The sequence below is a fragment of the Macrotis lagotis genome, chromosome X (assembly GCF_037893015.1).
Source record: "Macrotis lagotis isolate mMagLag1 chromosome X, bilby.v1.9.chrom.fasta, whole genome shotgun sequence".
In the NCBI taxonomy this organism is placed as follows: Eukaryota; Metazoa; Chordata; class Mammalia; order Peramelemorphia; family Peramelidae; genus Macrotis; species Macrotis lagotis.
Window position 1 is genome coordinate 137076248 of NC_133666.1, and position 22830 is coordinate 137099077.

Genomic DNA, 22830 nt, shown 5'->3' on the forward strand with positions numbered 1-22830 from the left:
ATAAATGATTTCTAAACACATACAATAAATGTCATAAATCAGGAGAAAAGATTATATATTTCTCTTTACATACATTTAAAGTAAAATAAACTAATTAGATATTCTTTTCAAAGTCCAGTTATTTTTCCTATACTTTAAAAAAAAAAATCACTGATTGCTTTCTTTCTCTACATTCTGCTAAAATACCAGTAGCCGGAATGAGATTAGGAAATGAGGGAAGAGACATCATCTTTGAAAAAACAATGGTGGGTCCAAAGTTATGGTTATTCAGCTGTTTTTCAGTGAGGTCCAATTCTTGGGGATTTCTTGGCAAAGATACCAGAATGGTTTGTCATTTCCTTCTCCAGTTCACTTTACAGATGAGGAAACTGAAGCAAACAGTGTTAAATGACTTGTCCAGTCACAAAGATAGTGTCAGAGGTCAGATTTGAACTCAGAAGATGAGCCTTTCTGACTCTAGGCCCAGTACTCTAACCACTGTTCCACTTAGTTGCCCCCAAAATTATAATGTTCCTTTTAAAACTTTACATTTTTTGGAAATCTTCTCATTTGCCTATTTTTGCTATAGTTAACATAAAGAATTCTGAAGTTCTAAAAGTCTAATCTCAAAGGAAGACAAAATCAGATAAATGGAAAAAGATACTAAGGAGAGAAAGCTTGAAATCAAATCAAAGATCCAAAAAAATGTGACAAAAGAGTAATAAAGTAAAAGAAATATATGCTAAGGTAGTACCTCTGATAACTAATATCTTGAATCTGCTGGATCACAGGAGAGGGCTTTCTGCCTAGCATTTTATATCCTTCAGTCTGATTCCAGCTTATCTTTCGAGGCTTACTTGCCAGGATTCTACTCCATATACTTTTATATTCCAATCAATCTGTCCTCTGCCTGGAGTGCACTTCCATTTCATGTGCAACTTGTATAATTGATCCCTAGCTTCAGTCAAGGTTCATCTCAGGAGCCACATTCTATAGGAGGCTTGTCTAGAGTCTCCCAGTTGCTAGTGACTATTCTGTATGCATCTATGTGTGTTCCCATACTATCTCCTCCCTATTCTCCCAAAAATGTTCCCAGGATCAAGAACAATGCCTGGCATATAACAAGAACTTAATAAAGTATTTGTTAGAGGAATGAATAGAAAGTTTGATGTTCTTCCAGATAGAGTAAACACAGAGAAATTAAAGTGGAAGAATGAAGCTGGTTTGAGATAGTAGTATATATAATGTGGTGGGAAAAGCACTAGACTTAAAAATTAGAAGATCTAGGTCTTAATTCTGGCTTCAACACTTAATTGTGTGACCAAGGACAAGTCATTTAACCTCTCTTGAGATGCAAATTTCCTCACTTATGCAATGAAGACATGATACACTTAAATAGCTACTGAAATAAAAGTTCTTTGCAAACTAACTCATGATATGAAAATATCATTAATAATAATAATGACTGGTATAGCTTAAGAACTAGCATCTCTACAGCAGAGCTTATTGACTAAACATACTATCAACAATTAACAAACTAATTATGAAACTCATCTCTGATTTGAGAAGCTCAAATGCCTAGATGGGGGAGGTCTAATTCTATTCTTTTTTTTTAAAAGGAAAGGCATTTCAAGGTACTTCAAAGTAATGCATATCAACAGTTCCTAAGTGATTATATTCTTTGTTATAACAGTTTAAATAATGTGAATCAATTTTCAAAACATGTGCCTCTAAAGAGACTAACACATACTTTTTTCCTGTAGTTTCAGTATTTGCCAAAAGAACCTGGAGACGATGGATCTGTAAAATACCAAAGTTAGAAAGCATCTTTTAAAAGCACATCACTATAGCATAGAAAAGAGCCTCTTTTGAGGATGCTTCTACTAGAGTTCTGGGCATTGCTTAGGACCAAGATGAACCAAAGTGTGACATTATGTTTTCACCTAAGAGATATAACAAAATAAGAGTAAACGATCCCAGTAATACTAACCTCAGCAGCAAGGCTCTAGCTTATATAACCCCTTCAGTTTTGTTTAGTGTAATTAAAAAATTGCTCTCTATCCATGTTCTGTGACTTCCCTTTCCCTTGATAATACATTAGGAAAAAGAGCTTAGTACCTCCTCATAATAAGTCTCCATGGCGATCCTCATTTCTTCCAAATTAGTCATCTTTATATCTGTCTGAAGTTTACTGAAAATCCAAACAAAAAGTTAACACGGGGGTCCATGGTATTGCAAAAATGAGCACAATATCCTGATGGTCTCTCTGATACTGGGACATAGCACAGATGCTTATACAAGTCATATCATCTTTAAATCTCGAATTATGCTGAGTACTAAGAATTAGTAAACCATCCAACTATTCTGGAGATCAATTTGAAATGATGTCCAAAGGGTTATAAAACTGTGCATATCCTTTGTCTCAGCAATATCATCACTAAGTCTGTATTCCAAAAAGATTTTTTTTTAAAAAAGGGAAAAGGACCTATTTGAACAAAAATACTTAGAGCATCTCTTTCTGTGGCAGCAAAGAACTAGAAATTGAGAGAATGTTCATCAATTGGGGAATGGCTGAACAAAATGTGGTATGATGATTATAATGCAATATTATTGTGCTATAAGAAATGACAAACAGGATGCAATCCAAAGAACCTGTAAAGATTTACAAGAACTGATGCAGAGTGAAGTATGCAGAACCAACAGAACACTTTACATAGTACCCCAGTGATATTGTACAATTACTGGGAATGACTTAGCTATTTTCAGTAATACAATGATCTATGACAATTCTAAAGGACTTATGACAAAAAATGATATCCTCCTCTGGAGAAAGAACTGATGGGAGTCCAAATATATATTGAAGCATACTATTTTTCACTGTATGTGTGTGTTTGTGTACATGTGAGCATGAATCTGCTTTTTGGTCTGTTTTGCAAGACTCCATCAAAATGCTTTCTGTCTCAGGAAGGGAAAAATGGAAGGAGGGAGAGGGAGAATTTAGAACTCAAAATCTTTAAAGATGTATGTTAAAGGCAGCTAGGTGGCACAGTGGATAAAGCACCGGCCCTGGAGTCAGGAGGACCCGAGTTCAAATTAAGTGTCTCAGACACTTAATAATTACTTAGCTGTGTGACCTTAACCCCATTGCCTTAAAAAATAAAACTTTAAAAAATTGTTTAAATGTATATTAAAAATTGTTTTTATGCAATTGGGAAAAAATAAAGTATTAGTAAAAAAGAGAGTTAAATAAGCCTTTGAAAGTGTTGATACAACTAAAACACTTGGAACATTTTTAAAGACAAGTATCACAACATGGAAACAAATTAAAGACTGACAGATTGCTTTCTTTGTGGGGGGGAAGTAAGAAGAAAAATTGTAAAACTCAAGTAAAATCTTTAATAAAAAAAATAAAGACAAGTATCAGTGTGAGGGGGGAAAACTCTCACCCTTCAAAGTGTGGGAAAAATGATAACTACTATTGGGAGGAGGAGAATGAACCTTAAACACACACACACACACACACACACACACTTATAGCAACTTTTTGTGATAGTAAGAAATTGTAAACAAAGTGACCAGAGGAAGGGAGAAAAATTTGGGACTCAAAATCTTACAAAAATGAAAATTGAAAAACATTCCTTAAATGTAATTGGAAAAAAATAAAATGTTGGGGGAAAAAAACTAAGTAAACTAAGTGACCATCAATTGAGGAATGGCTGAATAAATTTTGATAGGTGAACAGACTGGAATATTATGACATATTAAAAGATCACAAAAGGGCTAGTTGTCCAAGAAATAGGTGAGTAGAACTGGAAGAACAAGTTACATTAAAATAAAATTGTAAAAATGCATAATTTTGAAATATTTAAGAACTTCCTCTGATGAACCCAATGATAAAATATTATTCCAGAGGATAGACAATGAAATCAGCTAACTACCTCCTAAAAGAGATATAATGAGTTTCATATGAACAATGAGACACATTTATGAACATGGTCAATATGGGAATTTGTTCTGCTTGACTATGTGAATTTATTACAAGACCTTTGTTTTTCTGCCTATTTTTTCTTTTTAATTCCTTAATTTAAAAAAAAATACTACAAAAACTACATTTTTAAATTAATGCGCATTTACTTTCTCTTTCCCACTCATGCCTCTCCACTTTAAAAAAATGGGTGAAAAGAGTCAAAAAGTTGCTCTTAGCCTGAACTCACAAAACTAGCAAGATGGCTTTATAAGAACTACCAGGGGGCATGGCCAATCTTCTACATCCATAGGCCAGATTCCCCTTCCAATTCAATCAGAGTTTTTCCCCATTCTGTAAAGAAAAAAAAGGACACTATGTCCTTTTGCTTAGTTCATTTCAATATCTATCTCTTACTTTCTGGTACTATATCTTGGGATTGGGATTGGGCAGGGATCAACTTCCCCCAATTATAAAATCTTTTATTTGATTCTCCCATCTTCTCAAGCAATGATCTTAAGCCTTATCTCCCTTTCAAAGTCAAAGTCAAAGTAGAAAAAGCTGTTCATTCATTCATTCCCTCTACTAGGTATTTCTCTCAAGGAAAAACAAAGGCATTGGAAAAGGTCTCATACATCACAATATTTATAGCAGCACTTTTAGTACACACACAAAAAAACCCCAAAACAAAATTGAAAACATAGCATGCAGACGTTCAATAATTAGGGAATGACTATATAAATCATGAAGTAACAAAAAGAGAGATCAATGCAACAAGAAACAATGTACAAATATGAATAAAATGAATTATTATTATGTGATAAAGTAACTAAATATGAAAAATTCAGAAAACCTGAAAAGAGCTGTTCTAGGAGAAGAATATACACACAATGATTAAACTAATATAAATGAACAAGTAGCCAAAGTTGATGATTATTCTTCAGGTATGGAAAACTAATGATGAAACATGTTTCGTCTCTCAGAAAAATACAGATTCTTCTTGTTACACAATGTTGCATGCCTATCAAACTCAGTGGCTATGGTGACTGTTCTGTTTTTCTTTTCTATGAGGGAGGTTCTGTAGGATGGTGGGAGCAGGAATAGGGTATGCTGGGAATAGGCAGCTAAAAAAGGTTTTAGTATTTCCTTTTGTTTTTATACCACACTGGTTTATGATATAAAAACAAAAGGAAATACTAAAAACCTTTTCATTGTTTTTTTAATTTTTTTCATTACTAAAATATTCTTGTTTAAGAGTAAACATAATAGCCCTCCCCGCAAAAAGTATAGACCCTCATGAGAAATAAAGTAAAGAGGAAAAAAAATGTGTTTCATTCTGTGTTCTGATACCATCAGCTCTGAATCAGGTGCATCACATTCTTTATGATAAGTCCATCATAAAAGTTACTTCCATATTTTTTGCACTGCTGATGACTGTAATTCCCTCCATCCATTCCTCCCCACTACCATATACTATATTTTCTCTCTCCTTTCATTCTGTCCCTCTTCTAAAATATGATGTAGGATAGCTAAGCAGTGCAGCAGACTGATCACCAGCCCTGGGGTCAAGAGGCCCCAAGCCCACATACCACCTCTGAGACCCAGCAACCACCCGGCCCCGTGGTTCTGGACAGGTTACCCAATCCCATTACCTTTTAAGAAGTAAAAAAGAAAATGTGTTATATATGACTATTCTCTCCTATGATCTGCCCTCTCTATCACCCACATCCCCCCCTTCTCCCTTTCCTCCCCCACCTTTTTACTCTAGATATCTATACCCTATTGAGTGTGGATGCTGTTTCCTCTCTGAGCCATTTCTGATGAGAGTGAAGGTTCCCTCATTCCTCCTCGTCTTCCCCCCTTCCATAGCATTGCAATAGCTCATTGTAAAAGAAAGTTATCTTTTATATGAAATACTTAGCCTATTCAACCTCTCCTTTCCCTTACTCCCAGTGCATTTTCCTTTTAGCCATTGACTCCATCCTTACAATATATTATATCTTAAAATTCAGCTTGCTCCTGTGCTTCATCTATAAAAGCTCCTTCTACCTGCTCTATCAAATGAGAGGTTTCATGAGTATCATCAACATCATTTTTCTATGCAGGAATACATACAGTTCCGTCATTAAGTCCCTCATATTTTACCCTTCTCCTCCACTCTCTACATCCACCTGAGTCCTGTACTTGAAGGGCAAACTTTCTGTTCAGCTCTGGTCATTTCAAAAGGAACACCTGAAATTCTCCTGGTTCATTGAAAATCCATCTTTTCCCCTGGAAGAGTATATTCAGTTTTGCTGGGTAGTTGATTCTTGGTTGCATTTCAAGCCCTTTTGTCTTCTGGAATATTATATTCTGAGCCCTTAATGTAGTTGCTCCTACGTCCTGTGTGATTCTGACTGCAGCTCCATGATATTTGAATTGTGTCTTTCTGGCTGCTTGTAATATTTTCTCTTTGACTTGGGAGTTCTGAAACTTGGCTATAATATTCCTGGTTTTTTTTTTAAATTTTTTTTGGATCTCTTTCCAGGGGAGATCGGTGGATTCTCTCAATTTCTATTTTGCCCTCTGCTTCTAGAATATCAGGGCAATTTTCCTGTAAAAATGAGGTCAAGGCTCTTTTCCTGATCATGGCTTTCAGGTATCCCAATAATTTTTAAATTATCTTTCCTGAATCTGTTTTCCAGATCAGTTGTTTTTTCAAGGAGATGTTTCACATTTTCTTCTCATTTTTCATTCTTTTGGTGTTGAAGTATTGTGTCTTGACTTCTCATAAAGTCATCAACTTCCTTTAGTTCCATTCAACACCTGAAAGATTTGTTTTCCTCAGAGAGCTTTCTTATCTCTTTTTCCATCTGACCAATTCTGCTTTTTAAAGAATTCTTCTCCTCAATTACTTTTTGAACTGTTTTATCCATTTGAACTATGCTGTTTTTTTAATGTTATTTTCTTTAGCATTTTTTTGGATTTCCTTGACTATGCTGCTGACTTTATTTTAATGCTTTTCCTGCATCTCTCTCATTTCTTTTCCCAATTTTTCTTCTATCTCCCTTATTTGATTTTCAAAACCTTTTTTGAGCTCTGTCATAGCCTGATCCCAACTTCCGTTTTTCCTGGAGTCTTTAGATGCAAGAAGCTTGTAATTCCTAATCTTCAAATTGAGGAGGAGTTTTGGGATCATAGATAAAGATTTTCTCAATGGTGTTCCTCTTTTTTCTCTGTTTATTCATTTCTCCAGTCTGTGCCTCGTTTTGGGGTGCTTCCTGAGCTTTTGACTACTGGGACATCTGCTTTGGGGTTTTTTTTGGGAAACACCATTGGGACCACAGACGCTCCCTTCTGCCCTGGAGCTGTGAGGAGGGGCCCTTCTATCTTAGTATGGACAAATAGCAGAGTCCTGCCCCAGGGAGAGCAGAGAGATTTCTGCAGTCTCTCCTGACCCCCTTACCGTCTGTGAGCTGTGCTCTGGAGGTGCAGGCTGGTTTCTCCCAATTCTTGTTGCAGGTTCTATGGCCGGTGCTATTCCACACTCATTCTGGTGTAGTAGAGTTCTCTCACGGTCCCTTCAAGCTGTTGCCAGTGATCCCTGGTCTGGGCTGCACTGTGGCCATGGCTTTTTTCCAACCCCTGGTCCTGGTGAAACACCTTTCCTGCTGAACTTCTAAGTTATGTTGGACTGGGAAAATGTATCACTCAGTCTTTCTGTGGCTTCTGCCCCTCTAAATTTTGGCTAGAGTCATAATTTGTTGGTTTTTGGAGTTTGGGGTGGAAGGAGTTTCTGGAAAATACTGCCTTCACTCTGCCATCTTGGTTCTGCCCCCTAGAACCTTTTTTTTTAAGAGGCCTGTTCTTTTTGCCCTCATTTTTTCACATCCCACTCCTCAGCTCTGCAATGTGGTTTTCATTGCTACTTCATTCTCTTCAATATTACCAATATAGGGTTAAGTGGCTTGCCCAAGGCCACACAGCTAGGTAATTATTAAGTGTCTGAGACCGGATTTGAACCCAAGTACTCCTAACTCTAGGGCCGGTGCTTTATCCACTGTGCCACCTAGCCGCCCGAGTCATCCTTTTTGACCCTGCTATAGCTTTTAATGAGTTAATTAACCCCTCCTCCAATATATTCTCTTTCAGATTTTGTGAAAATTCCTTTTCTTGGTTCTCCTACTTATTTGACCACTCTATCCATCTTCTTTGCTGGATTAACATTCATATCCTGCACCTTGCAATACTGACAAAGTTTTGTCTTGATCTTTTCTCTCTCTACCCTCTCTCACTGATCTCTTCAACTCCCATAGATTTAATAATCATTCTAAATATCTAGCATTAATCTCTCTGCTGAGTTTTCAGACCTATATTGTTAACTATCTGCTGGACCTCTCTACCTGAATGTCCTACAGACATCTCAAATTCAACATGGAACTCATCCAAAAGGGAAATCATAACTTTTCCTTAAAAGCCATCCAGTCCACGGGGCAGCTAGGTGGCACAGTGGATAAAGCACCAGCCCTGAAGTCAGGAGTACCTGGGTTCAAATCCGGTCTCAGACACTTAATAATTACCTAGCTGTGTGGCCTTGGGCAAGCCATTTAACTCCATTTGCCTTGCAAAAACCTTAAAAAAAAAAAGCCATCCGGTCTCTAAATTCTCCTATTTCTACTGAGGATACTACCACAACCTTCCAGTTACCCAGGTTTGCAATCTTGGGAGTCATCCTTTACTATGCCCTCACTCCCCATATCTAATCACTTGCCAAGTCTATTCTATGCCCACTATCATCTATTTTTGGATCATACTTATATATGGACATGTTGTTTGTCCCAATAGAATGGAAGCTTCTTGAGGACAATGATTAATGTCTGTCTGTCTGTCTTTCTATCCTCCTCACCTTGTATAATGCCTGGCATCTAACAGACTGCACTTAATACTTGATTGTGAACTCATAAATTTGCAAATGAATGAAGGTTGAAAAACTACCATTTTATGTAATTGGAAAAATAAAATATAATTTCAATTAAAAACTAAAAACCAGAACAAATGATTGATCGCTTGCATCTTTCCCTTTCTCTCTATACTTAAACCCACCACCCTAGTTCAGTCTCTCATCATTTCTCTATCAGAACATTACAACAACATCCTGATCGGCCTCCAAACTTCTAATATCTCTCTTTTCCAATTCAACTTCTAGGTAGATGTCAAAAAAACAGACCAAATTCTTTCCTTCCTGTCTTTCTTCCAAAGGTGCAGTGATTGAGAAATACATATATCATACAAGATCGACCCAAGTGCTAGGAGATTCTACATGACAAAAGCTTTGTAGTGACTCAAAACTGATAGTTAATAAGGCATATTTAATGGAGTGTAAAGATAGAGAGTAAGAGAGTATATAAGTGGCACTGCAAGTTTCTGAGCAATTCACTCAATTACAGATCATGCCAAAACCCAAATAGACTAGATGAACAAGACTAGACAGATGGAACTCACCAATGAAGTTTGAACTAAGCATGCTACCTGTCAGACCACTGTTTGGTATCATTCTTCCCATAGACCCAAGTTCAAACTGACCCAGGGATTTACTGAAAGCTTGAATCCAAAATGCATGGGCAGTATTTGACTATAATTGTAGAATATGTGCAATGCAACTCAAGAGGAGATTCCATCATTGGAAGAAGTCATATACCTGGTCAACACTAGGAAGTTAAGGTGAGGCCAGGGCCTGCAATTTTTTTGAAGCTCTTGGGAAATTAGCCTGTCCCAGCAATTATTCTCAGGGGTTCATTCTGCCTAGATACAACTGTGTAGTAATGACAAATAAGGATTCTCACAATGCTTAGACAATGGATCTCAGGTTAACAATTATATGCAATGTATTTTTATAAAGAAAACCCAAGGCATGTATCAGGTTCAAGTGAGTGGGGAATCAGGGAATCTTCATGTAGAAAACAAAATTTAAGATAAAGACTTTCTCTACAGACTCTAATCTGAGTAAGACAGGATAGTCACCTTAAGTTTATAGCATAATATATTTACAATTTCCATGAAATGTTATGGCTTTTTGTATTGATTTTGTATAGATGATGTGGGTACAAAAAAAGACTTGGTAAGTAATTAGATATGGGGAGTAAGAACATATTGCCACCCTGGGTAGCTAGAAGGATGTGGTAGTACCCTCACTAGAAATCAGAAAGTTTAGAGAAGAGATGGCTTTTGAGGGAAAGTTATGATTTTCCTTTTGGATGAGTTCCATATTGAATTTGAGATGACCACTAGATATTCAGGAGGTGAAGTCTAACAGGAAGTTAACAATATAGGGTTGAAAAACTCAGAAGATAAATTTAATGTTACATATCTAGAATAAGTATTAAATCTCTGGGAGATTTAAGAGAGATCATTGAGAGAATGCCAGATTATATTTATAGTACTATCAAGGTACCTCAGGCAATAAATTGGGTAGGAATGCTCTAACTATTCACAATGTGAGCTTACAATCAACCAATCATTAAGTGCTTATTCAGCACCTCCTGTGTATGAAGCACTGTGGTAAATGCTGATACAAAAACTAAAATGATACAACTGATCCCCTTAATAGAGTTTACAGACTCTGAGAGAAGAGATTTACATAGAGATATTGTCAAAACAAACCAAAAAAAAACCACTCCAAAACACTAATACTGTACTCCGTGTTTTAGGCACAATTCTATTTCATCCACTATTAGTCTAATATTCAAGCATTTCTAGGCTAGAGTGAGAGCTGTCCAATCTGGCACAGTCCTCTCTCCCCTTGCCCCCATAGTCACAGGTATATCTCTCTCTTCATGAGTATGAGGTTAACTCTTAAAGGAATCTTGAACAAGATAAGGACTATCAGATATTGAAATGCAGTTTTAGATTAGCATTCCTGAATAGTAACTATTCAGTTGCTTCCTTGAGGGAAGAGCATAAAGAGAAGTAAGCAATAGTATAATAGTCAAGTTCACTATAAGAAATTCTAAATAGAGGATAAAGTCCTTCTGTGAAATCTTGCTATTCCAGAAAAACACAAGATAAAAGATTCAGTGAAATGTTTGTTGTAATTCAGTCATTTAGGTCATGTCTAACTCTTTATAACCACATTGGGGATTTTCCCAGCAAAGACACTGGAGTAATTTGTCATTTTCTTCTCCAGTTCATTTTAGAGATGAGGAAATTGAGGTCACCAGGATTAAGTGACTTGCCCAGTTACTAAGCATCTGAGGGCAAATTTAAACTCAGTTCTTTCTGACTCTAGGCCTCGTGCTTTATCCTCTGTGCTATCTAGCTGGAGTAGAAGTTATTTCATATAATGGCTATTCAAAAATTGACTCAATAAATGACTAGACCCCTACAAAAGCAATGTATAACGATGACTAGATGCCCATAAGGGAGTTAATCAGGCTAGTGAAAAGAATAGGAGTTTGGGAGAGTTTGGAAGTTAAGTCCCAGAAAAGTCCATCCATAGACACATACATACATACATACATACATACATACAGGGTCTGACCTTAGGAACAGAGATAGTTCCATTAGCCTCAAGTCATCCATAAACTATCTGTGACTCAACAGATTAAGTCAGCACAGGTGGCCAGATGATTTCTCAGCAATTAGGCCAATGTACAATGTTCTGGAGATGATGAACAAGGATATCAAACATGCAGTTCACTGGCACATGCTAGTATAGGGCAGTATGCTATATTAGGTGGAAGATGATGCACAGAAAAAAGTGAGAATATAGTCTTCTATAAGTAACTGTACTCTATGTAACTCAAGGGATGTGTATAACAAGAACTATCACATGACCTACATAGTCATTAATTAAGTGAAACTCTACTGTGCATGACCCACAGTCTGTACCTATAAATGGGATATGTATTGGGTATAATAGGTAAGGACTACATATTTTTAGGCAGGTAAGTAGTGCAGTAGATGGAGTGTTGGTCCTGGAGTCACACAGACAGTTCAAATCTGGCCTTAAAACACTCTTGTTGTATGACCCTGGGCAAGCCTTTGTTTGCCTCAGTTTTTTCAACTATAAAATGAGCATAAATAATAGCATCTAGCTTGCAAGGCTGGTGTGAAGAACCGATGGGCTATCTGTAAAGCATTTAGTTCTTGGCACAGAATAGGCACTATATAAATGTTTATTCCCTTTTTCTCCCACAAGGAGTAGTGATACCCTATTTATCTCTGTGTGAAAAAGACTCTCAGGGAACTTGCACAGGAGGGGCACTTCTAAAAAAAGAACTATGAGAACCAAGGAGGAGAATGGCATACTGGGACATCATGCTATATGCTGTAGTGAAAGTCAATGCATCCACATAGTTTTCAGAGAGAAGAAAATCATTATTTTCTCAGGGTTTTTTGGGTCAGATTAAATAAAAGCCTTTTCCATTTTAATGTCTTGTTAGCCTGTTTGTAGGGCATTTAGGGCCTTGTTGGAGGGCTAAAAAAAGAGCCAGATATTGAAAGTCCCATGGTTTCCCTGGGTGGCTTCACAAGCTAGAGAGATTTCTAAATAAGTCATGTAATTGAAGCTCCCTGGTGAGACAGGAGGCAGGAGATGCTTTATGAAAGGTACTTCCTCCCAAATTGAATCCAGGTGCTCAGGTCAAGAAAGACACTCTGACATCAAGAATTCCTAAGAACCTAACTTTTTGATTAGAAAATGGGGTAAGAACTAGGAATAGCTTCAGAGATACTGAGGGTGGAAAATCAAGCTGGAGTCTGAGAAAACTTGATGGAAGACAATTTCAATAATAAAGTAAGTTAACTGTAGCCTTTTCTAATCCTTAGATTATTCTCAAGATTCCTCCCAGCCCACACAAGAGCCCAATGCGAAAGTCTCCATACGTGATAGTATTGTCCTTTTCCTTGCACTGCTGTTCCAACTTGATAATCCTCTGTTTTAGTCCATTAATGACCTGCCAAAAGAATATAAACACATCAAAGCTGGAGATTTCTGCTATCCCTATTCCATCAGTCCTCCTGAAATCTGCTCTTTTTCATTGTTTCTCTATGGTCTCACATGTAAACAACCACCTGCAGACAATCATCAGCACACCAAATCATAAATATATTTATCATCACTAAAAGAATACATAGCATAATCAATTAAAAAGATTTTTAAGATAGCTACAGCTCTCTGGAGATTATTTATTACACAATTCTGTTCCCACTGCCAAATAAAAGAACAACTCTTTTGGATTTCTCTATTCACCATTTTCAGAGTTGGAAGGGAAGACATAATAGATATTAGTTTACCTGAAAAGTATTCTCTGAAAGGTTACTATCCAGTTGCTTTAAATATGTTTAAAAATGTTACAGATGCCTTTGATTTTTTTAAATCACAATCGTTTCTGAATAACGACTCTCACCATCACCACTATTCAAATAATCCCTTCTTTTGTTATAAAGAAAACAGTCAAAGAAAACCAAAGGACACAATAATTTTCTGGTAGCACAGATAACACTCAAGTCTAGTAGAACCCCACCTCTATCTTCATTTGCCTTAATTTTTTATTAATCAAATTTTAAAATTTAATCCATTTCAAAAAAGTCTAACTTTTCTTTGCTTCCCTATAGGTTTTCTTTTGTTCTCTGCTATGCACTTTTAATTCTCCCCGAACCCCTCATCCCCTCCATCTATAAACATATACTTATATACATATATAGGTGCTTGTCATCTTTCTCTGAAAGTGAACAGCATCTTCTTTCCTAAGTACAAGTCTTTTCATGTTTTTCTAAATTAACCAGCACATCATTTTCTAGAGTCCAACTCAATCACAGCCTATTTGAGATTGTCTATGAATGCTTTCCCCCAATTTTCTGCATTCCTTTTATTCATGGCTGCATAGGTTTTATTTATACAAAAAATTTTAATTTAAAGTAATCAAATAATGCACTCATATATCCTTTTTCCTTAGTTTCTTTAGAGTTTCTGATCTTTTGTTCTTTTAAATGAACTTTGTTATTCTTTTTCCTAATTCAGTAAGATACTTTTTAGTAGTAATGGAATGTCATTAAATAAATAGGTTAGGCAAAATTGTTAATTTTTTTCATTACATTAGCTTTACTTACTCATGAACAATAAACAACACTTCAATTATTTAGATCTGACTTTATTTGTATATGAAGTGTTTTATGTTTATATAGTTCCTGACTTAATTTTGGAAGATATACTTCTCAGGTATTTTATACTGTTTAATTATTTTAATCTAAGACAATATTGAACAATATTACTGACAGTGTAGTCTCCCTATTTTTCCTCTTTTGATTATATCTATTTTTAACTTTAATTTTGTTTAAGATTATACTACTACTACTGCTTTTTTAACATAGTTGTATTCGGGCTCTTTATTTTATCTCTATGTGTATCTCTCATTTTTGGGTTCCTGGAAGGCAACATATTCTTGAGTTCAAATTATTAATCTATTTCCATTTTATGAGTAGATTCATTACATTCACCTTCTAAGCTATAATGACTTCTTGTGCATTTTCCTTTCCCATTTTTCCTCAATTTCCTCTGCTTTACTTCTGATACCTTGCCCTCCTATTCCTCAATGTACACAACCTCTCTTTAAGAATCACTCCCCTATATTCCCCACCCCAACCTATCTCTTCTTGTCCTCATTTCTTTCTGAATTTAGAAATATTTTATATCCTTCTAGATATTTATGTTGTTACCCCTTAAATCCATTTCTGATGAGGGCAAGGTTTTAGCACTATCCACCCTCCCTCCTACTAGCTTCCTCTGTAATTCTTTTTACTTTTTTGCCTCATTTGTATTGGATTATTCCTTTTTAACTCTCCCTAAATAATTTTTTAATTAATCCCATCACTTAGTTCAGTCTTAAGTCCTTCTTTCAAACTACCTAAACAATGATGACATAAAAGTATCAGCATGAAAGTACATTCACATGGAAGAAGTAAATAATGACTTTACTGAGTCCCTTATAATTGATTTTGTTGTTATTATTATTTTTAAATTTAAGCCAGTGATGTTGAGAGACTTGCCCAAGGTCACACAGCCAGGTAATAAGTGTCTGAGACTAGATTTGCACTTAGGTTCTCCTGACTCCAGGGTCAGTGCTCTATCCATTATGCCACCTAGCTGCCCCCTATAATTCATCTTTTTTTAATAGGTTTTTTTTTTTTTGCAAGGCAAATGGGGTTAAGTGGCTTGCCCAAGGCCACACAGCTAGGTAATTATTAAGTGTCTGAGACCAGATTTGAACCCAGGTACTCCTGACTCCAGGGCTGGTGCTTTATCCACTACGCTACCTAGCTGCCCCTTATAATTCATCTTTAATATTTACTTTATATTTCTCCTGGATATTATATGTCAAATTTTCCCCTAACTTCTGCTGTTTTCTGTCACAAATATCTTAAAAGTTCACTTTTTTAAAATTCAGGATTGTACTTAACTTTGCTGGGGAAAGTATCCTTGGGCATAACCCCAGTCTTTTTGCCCTAAAAAAATAAAGTCCCTCGAACATAATAGTTGCTGCTAGGTATTGTGTAATCTTTACAGTAGGGCCAAAAATATTTAAATTGAATTTTTTTCCCTTTTGCTTTCAATATTTTCTCCTTAACTTGAGAGTGGTTTCCTCCTGGGATCTCTTTTAGGTGGTGAATGGTGGATTTATTCTATTTCTGCTTTGCCTTCTTTTTCTAGAACTTCAGGGCAATTTTTCTTGATAATTTCTTATAACAATTAATCAAGATTTTTTAATAGTAATTTTCAGATAGTCCTATTATTCCTATATTATTTCTCTTTGATCTGTTCTCCAGATCAGCTATGTTTCTAGAGATGTTTCACTTACTTTTATTTTTCCTACATTCTCTTCTACTTTTTCATTATTTTGACTTCTTTATTATTTCTTGGTGTCTTAGAACATTATTATAGTTTCCCCTTGCCCAACTCGTCTTCAAGGAATTTTTTCTTAAGTTTTTTACTATTTCAAGTTGTTTGACTTTCTTTTCATAATTTTATTGATTTTTTTATTTCCTATTTTTTCCTTGATATCTTTTATTTATTTATTTGCAAGGTAATGTGCTTCAGTGACTTGCCAGTAGGTAATATTAAGTGTGAGGCTGGATTTGAACTCAGGTTCTCCTGACTCCAGGGCTGGTGCTCTATCCACTGCACCACCTAGCCTCCCCTAAAGTATTTTTAAAGTGCTACCAAAACTTTTTCTCCTTGGGACTATCTGATGTTTCTCATTGGAAAAAAAATGGTTTTTAACTCCATTATCTTTCTCTGAATATGAACCCAGATCTTCTCTATCCCCATGTCTATGGTTGGTTTCTTTCTCCTTTGGTTACTCATTTTTATTTTATTTTTAGCAGCTATTAGTGTCATCAAGCTCTAGGCCCAAGGGAAGAGGAATAATGTCCCAAGCATCAGGTCCTTCAGGTCTATTTCAGAGTCTAATCTTGGGCTTTTCACTTCACTCTTAAGCCACAACTAGAGCCCAAATCATATTGTCCCACAAATGATAATGTTCCCTGTAGTCTCTCTAGAGGCAGCAAACTACAGCTGTCTTCTCCATTCTAGGACTAAAACCAGGGATCCCACAAATGCCCACTGTCAGCAGGGTTCCCACTCCTTTGCTACTGCACTCACCAGGTGTGTGCAAGCTCCTTCTCCCCCGCTGTGGCAGCCCAGCTGCTTTTTAACCCCAGCTGCACCCGGGGCTTGTTGTTTGTTGACTCTGCAGAGCTGGCCTGGAGGTATTTGCACTTCGCTCAGACTGCACCTCTGCTTCTGGGGGTCAGGTCTTTCCTGGGTTTTTCTCAAGTTGTCCTAGGAGAACAACTGATTTATCCTGACTTTTTGTTTATTTCCTCTCTCTATGTTCCATTTGAGGAAATGTTCATTTTATTTTGTGAAGGAAATTTAGAGAGCCAAAAGTTTTCTGACCTATTCTGCCATCTTCCCAGATATCTCTCCCCTCCATTTGCCTTAAATATTAGAAACAAAACTTACAGCTATGTATAAGCCATGTGCTATGTTGTTTGTAGCAATTGCTTTTTCCTTAAATAATATCCTTTCAATAGCCTGTCTCCCATGTGAAGAAGGCACTGACTAGTTTATCTCGATAAGTACCTCAGAGAAATCTACTATATCAAAAACTGTAAAGAATAGATAGCTACAGAAAGACCATGGAAGGAATGTCTCCCTTTGACACCTTTCCATATAGGAATCTTTCCCCAGTGTTCTGACTTTAGTTCAATATTCAAATATCATTAATTGTTAGGTCTAAAATTCTTTTCCTGTGACAAGAGTTAAGGTCTATAACAAGTTCAAAGCACTCCAGCATAATGGTTCTCAAAATCATGTAGGAGCAGTGGGAAATTTACTACAAGTTTTCTGAATTTACTACAAGTTTTCCTGGAGCTTCTGACCATTTTTACCCAACTCCTAGGGAGTGATTAAGGAATAATGTGCTCATAGCCCACAAGGAAATGGGAAGGGTTTCTCTTTTGCCCCCAGTGTTCAGAACTCATGATATGGTGAATTTAATTCTCCCCACATATTATTGCAAGAAAGTCTTCACTAGATAAAGACTATTCACATACATTCTGAATGAGCACCTCAGTGCTCTTCCTCCACATCTATCATCGTTAAATTTTTAAGAAAGGAATGTTGGTTGGCATTTTAATAAGGTTTCAGTAAGAAAGCTATTTGCTTTTCCGGAGATCATACTTACCCAGCCAGTACCAGGTCTTTTGTCAACCATAGTCCGGGCAAATTCACAGCCCTGTAGCAAAAATAAAATAAAATCTGTACAATTCAAATTTTATTGATTTTTTTTCACCTAATCTGAGGAATGAGAATTTACAGTTTCCTCAATCTTAGGGATTGACATATCAAAAGAATGAAATATGAATTACATGAATAAACCTAGCTACTATTGCCCCTGAGTAAGTCATACAGTATTGGTAGATACACAGGGAGGTATAAAAACCAGCATAAAATGAAGTATCTGCAATAAATAGCCTATGAGGTCACTTCCAGTTCCAAATCTATGACCTTTTCTTATGATTATCTGTATTACTAGCCCTACAGGACACCCAGCTAACTGCTGACTCTTCGAACTTGGTTATAATTATATATTATCCCATTTCCATTTCAGACTCAACCTAGCTCCTTAACTGGTCTAAGTCTTTGCATTATCTTCTACCCCTGATCCACAGGATATGCCATTCTGTTTGCTTACATGATTATGAACTCTTGACACTTCTACTAAAGTGGTGGCTGCAAAAGAAAGAGCCAATGCTTTGTAGATATGGATGAAATGAAATTCTAGTTTGCAAGGTAAGATGGCAATATTAAAAAGTAAAAATACTAAAGGTGTCCACAATACTCAATCCCTGCACAGCTGAGGAAATCCAAGAGGCAGGCTGAAGAATTTGCTGATGTGTAGGTGAGACACAGGATGTTGCTACCAATCAAATGAAAGTCTGGTTCCCATCCTGTGATTACTGATCATGCTGCCTGCCTGACATTCTTGTTGGGAAATAGTGACCTTGATGGGAACCTAAAGAGAATCAATGGTGGTATACAAACCTTCCATAGAGCTCTGAGGGCCTATGGTAGCCTAAGGCAGCAAACCAAGCATGAGATTTGGTGGGAACACCCTTCTGGCTGTAAACCAAGACCTCAAATAAAACAGACCAATCAGAACAAAGCAATCTAGGAAGTCCTTGTGGATGTCCAGAAATATTTGGCTACTTCACTTCAGAGGCCCTCTAGCAATCCAGAGTAGGAATCTATCCCTGATGAGTTCTAAACAGTATTTTCTCCTCGGCTCTGCCAAAATGGGCTGGCTAAACAAGGAGATATGGAAGCCCTTTCATCTGGCTACTCAAGTCTTTTGGTGGCCAAACCTCAATTGAACTGACAGACCTTTCAGACTAAATGTCTCCTCTGTGCAGGATGTTTTTTTTTTAATTAATTAAGGCAATGGGGTTAAGTGACTTGCCCAAGGTCACATAGCTAGATAATTATTAGATGTCTGAGGGCAGATTTGAACTTAGGCCCTCCTTACTCTAGGGCTAGTGCTCTATCGACTGCACCACCTAGCTGCCCCTCTGTGCAGGATGCTGGAAGGACAAAAAGGCCTTCAAGGGAACTTCAACTATAATATATTTACCATAATAGTATGGTAATAGCATGGATCCATAGTATGGATGAATAACAGTCCAAGTTCTACACCAAAAACCTGGTTAGAAAAACTATGAGGTTTAGATTCTGCAAATGGGGTTCTCTGAAACTGTTTCTTACACCTCCCTTGATTTTATCATGGATTTATTTTTGCTCCTGTCCCAAGACAAGATTTCATTATGATGTTGAAGGTACCCTAAAAGTAGTAAAGAATTAGAATGTTGGATTCAAGTCCAGAAAATCTTGCTTCAGATGCTTAATAGCTGTGTCACCAAGCAAGTCACATGACCTCAGATTTGTTAAATGGAGAGGTTGGAATCAATAGCCTCTAAGGTTACTTTCAGTTTCAAACCTATGATTTTTTGTTATGATTATTAAACTGGTCCACTTTCTTCTGAAAGCTATATCTCCACTAACAAAAAGACCACCTATTTACTCTTTTAGGAAATCTTTTACTTAGATCACCTCCCCATATACAATAGGCCATGAATCTCATTTTATCTGGGTAACACTCTTCTGGACAGTCCATTCAGTAAAAGTACATCTTTATGATATATAAATAATTCTTAAACTGAATGAATAAAGGTGTACCCTAGGGTAATAATTCACCACACATCTAGATCACTATTTCACCCATAACAGAACTCTTCATTAACAATTCTATACATGTTGCCACTCAAAATATTTTCTTCTGTAACAACTACTGGTTTCATTTCATTTTTGGTACTTTCTTTCACTCATATTTGGTACCACATATCCTGTTTCCCCAGTCGGCTCATGGTCAATGGCTACTTTAATGAGTGAGAAGTTGGACAAAGTAAACTTCATTATGAGTAGCCCTTTTCAGAAGTTTGTCTTCTAACTTTCCATGTGAAAGATCCCATAATTCTGATACATTCTAGTTTAACCATTAAATCTCCCTAAAGAGATGTAGATGTCATTCCAAAAGTTCCAGGAGGACATGAGATTCCAATTCATTTGTCTGCTCCATAGCTCCCCTTTGTATGGGTATATGGCAAAGAGGATAAGTACTGAAGTCATGATGGCTGTTTGGCCAACTCCAATAGATTCTGGTAGAATGGGCAGGTCTTAGATTAGAGGTCTACAAATGGAAGTCTTCCCAGAACACCCATACAACTAAGTTTGTCTAAGTTTTTCAATGACAGTAGCTAGATAAATTCTAACCTAACCTAATCCTGACCCATGGATCTGAATATTCTCAAATTTGATCTGTGTGATTAATGACTCTGAATGTTCCTTACCAGAATTATACAACTTACTCGATTAGGATCCAAGAGATGTTCAATCTGTCGATCCTTTCTGCTGTTTTCTTCTTCTAATCGTCGAAGCTTTGTTTTCATAAAATCCACATCACCTTTTTGAGAGTGTAATGACTAGAAGAGGAAAAAAAATCTACACATTTGGGCTTTGCTTTTTAAAAAAATATACACCACAGTCAAATTCAGATATACTACTTTTAATCCTTAACCAAAGTCCCAGGATTGGGCTACATAGCTCAGTCACCTAGTACTCAGGAAGTCAAATTTGGATTGGATCCAATTAAGTAATCACTTATTAAGTACCCACTATGTAAGAGGTCCTCTTGGTAGGCACTGGCAACTAGTTAAAGACAAAAATGGAAATCACTAACCTTAAGGAGCTTACATTCTACTGGAAGAAATAAAATATACATATATAAACTGACACACAACTTTTCATATATATATATGTATATATATATATGTATGTCTATGCATAAGATACACACACACACACACACATAAATTTAAACAAGATAATTTGGGGTTAGTAGTTGGGAAAATAAGGAAATGATTCAAAGTAGTATATGAATTGTTCATGAATAAAGATTAAGGAAGGAGTATAGTCAAAGGGGTTAAAACAAAGTTTGAGTTAAAACAAAGAATTAAGAGATAGTCCTATGGAGGAAGAATGACAAATTTGGCTGGACTGCAGAATTTGTAATGAGAATTTCTGTATGATAAGCCTGAAAGATTAAGTTGAATCTAGGTAGGGAAGTGCTGGTAAATGTTTACACAACTCTGAAAAAAATGTATGCAAACAATCAGGCACAATTTAGGGGTATCTGAGATGGAGAATACCATCTGTATCCAGAGAAAGAATTGTGGAATTTAAACGAAGACCAAAGACTATTACCTTTAATTAAAAAAAAAAACAAATCGTTATCTTATTATGCAATTCTGCTATCTCTTATACTTTATTTTTTTCCCTTAAGGATATGATTTCTCTCATCACATTCAACTTAGATCAATGTATACCATGGAAACCATGTAAAGACTAACAGAATGCCTTCTATGGGGGGGTGGGGAGGGAAGCAAAATTAGAGGAAAAATTATAAAATTCAAAAATAAATAAATAAATTTAATTTAAAAATGTATGCAAGACAAATTTAATGTATATTATTAAAACCTTTTTTTTTAGGTTTTTGCAAGGCAAATGGGGTTAAGTGGCTTGCCCAAGGCCACATAGCTAGGTAATTATTAAGTGTCTGAGACTGGATTTGAACTCAGGTACTCCTGACTCCAGGGCTGGAGCTCTATCCACTGCACCACCTAGCCGCCCCGATTATTAAGACATTTTCTCTGTCACTTTCTAATTTTAGACAATCAACAACAAACAATCCTTGATTTGCAGCATTTGCAATTTCTTAGATATAAATTCTCATACCAAAAAAATTTAACAATCAGGTTTCATGAACTAGGATGAACTAGCTCCTGGACCTAGGCTGTAAAGAGCTCCAAATGTCAAAAAGAGAAGTTTATACTTTATTTCACAGGTAATAAGGAACCCTGGTGTTTACTGATCAGAATAGTTATACAATCAGACCTATTCTTCAGGTATATCATTGTGACAGAGGTGTTCAATGAATCAGAAAGGGGAGAGATTTGAGGCAGAGAGATTAATCAGGAGGCTATTAAATAGTATAGATAAGACACAATGAGGGTGTGAACTAGACTCACTTCCAAAGAAGTTAATTACTTTAAAACAGATAATTTTAGTGGTCAAACTAGACTGCAAATGTATATACTATGACAAAAAGAGGTTGAGTAATAAATTGGGAAGGCTCAGTACAACTCATGACAACCACTGTAAAGATAACTAATTATATATATACAGTATAGTATATCCATAGGATATACTATATTCCTATGGATACTGAACTAGAAACATCATCTTCATTATTTTTAAGCATAATGCTAAAGATGATATGATAACATGATTAAATGCAAATAACTGTAGAAATGATGTAAATCAATGATGTCAAACTAGTTGCCCATAGCTACTTAATCAGATTAAAATGTAATTGGGAAAGTTAAACAAAATGAATAAAAATATAACACAACACTGATGTCAATTTGTGGTTTTCAAAGACAACATGTTACCTAAATCTGTTTCCATTTGAGTTTGACTTAAAATAACTGTTTAAAAAATTAAATAGTAGAACTTCTACATTTGATTATTGATATTCTAATATCCATTCAAAAATATCTGAACAAATATTTTGTCCAAAGTAAGATTTGTGAATTTTATTTTCCCTGTTGTTTCTTATTCTGCCTTCTGAGCCAAGAACAAGTATAAACTCTCTTCTCCATGACTGTCCTTCAAATAGTTGAAGCCAGTTATCACATCCCTCTTAAATCTTCTCTTTTCTAGAATTAAATGATAT

General features: G+C 36.1%; 1 protein-coding gene across 12 annotated transcripts in view; it reads right to left on the reverse strand.

The window, feature by feature from the left end:
- The window catches only part of IQCE (IQ motif containing E), a 101881-nt gene that overhangs the window by 38172 nt on the left and 40879 nt on the right, over positions 1 to 22830 (reverse strand). For 11 of the 12 annotated variants that reach the window (XM_074201132.1, XM_074201135.1, XM_074201139.1 and 8 more), the window contains 6 exons: positions 20405 to 20518; positions 17668 to 17718; positions 16581 to 16760; positions 12806 to 12876; positions 2098 to 2170; positions 1730 to 1779 (listed from right to left, as the gene is read on the reverse strand). In XM_074201132.1, the coding sequence (XP_074057233.1) occupies positions 1730 to 1779; positions 2098 to 2170; positions 12806 to 12876; positions 16581 to 16760; positions 17668 to 17718; positions 20405 to 20518 (539 nt within the window). The remainder of the gene's footprint in view (positions 1 to 1729; positions 1780 to 2097; positions 2171 to 12805; positions 12877 to 16580; positions 16761 to 17667; positions 17719 to 20404; positions 20519 to 22830) is intronic. The other variant, XM_074201137.1, reaches the window with a different exon arrangement.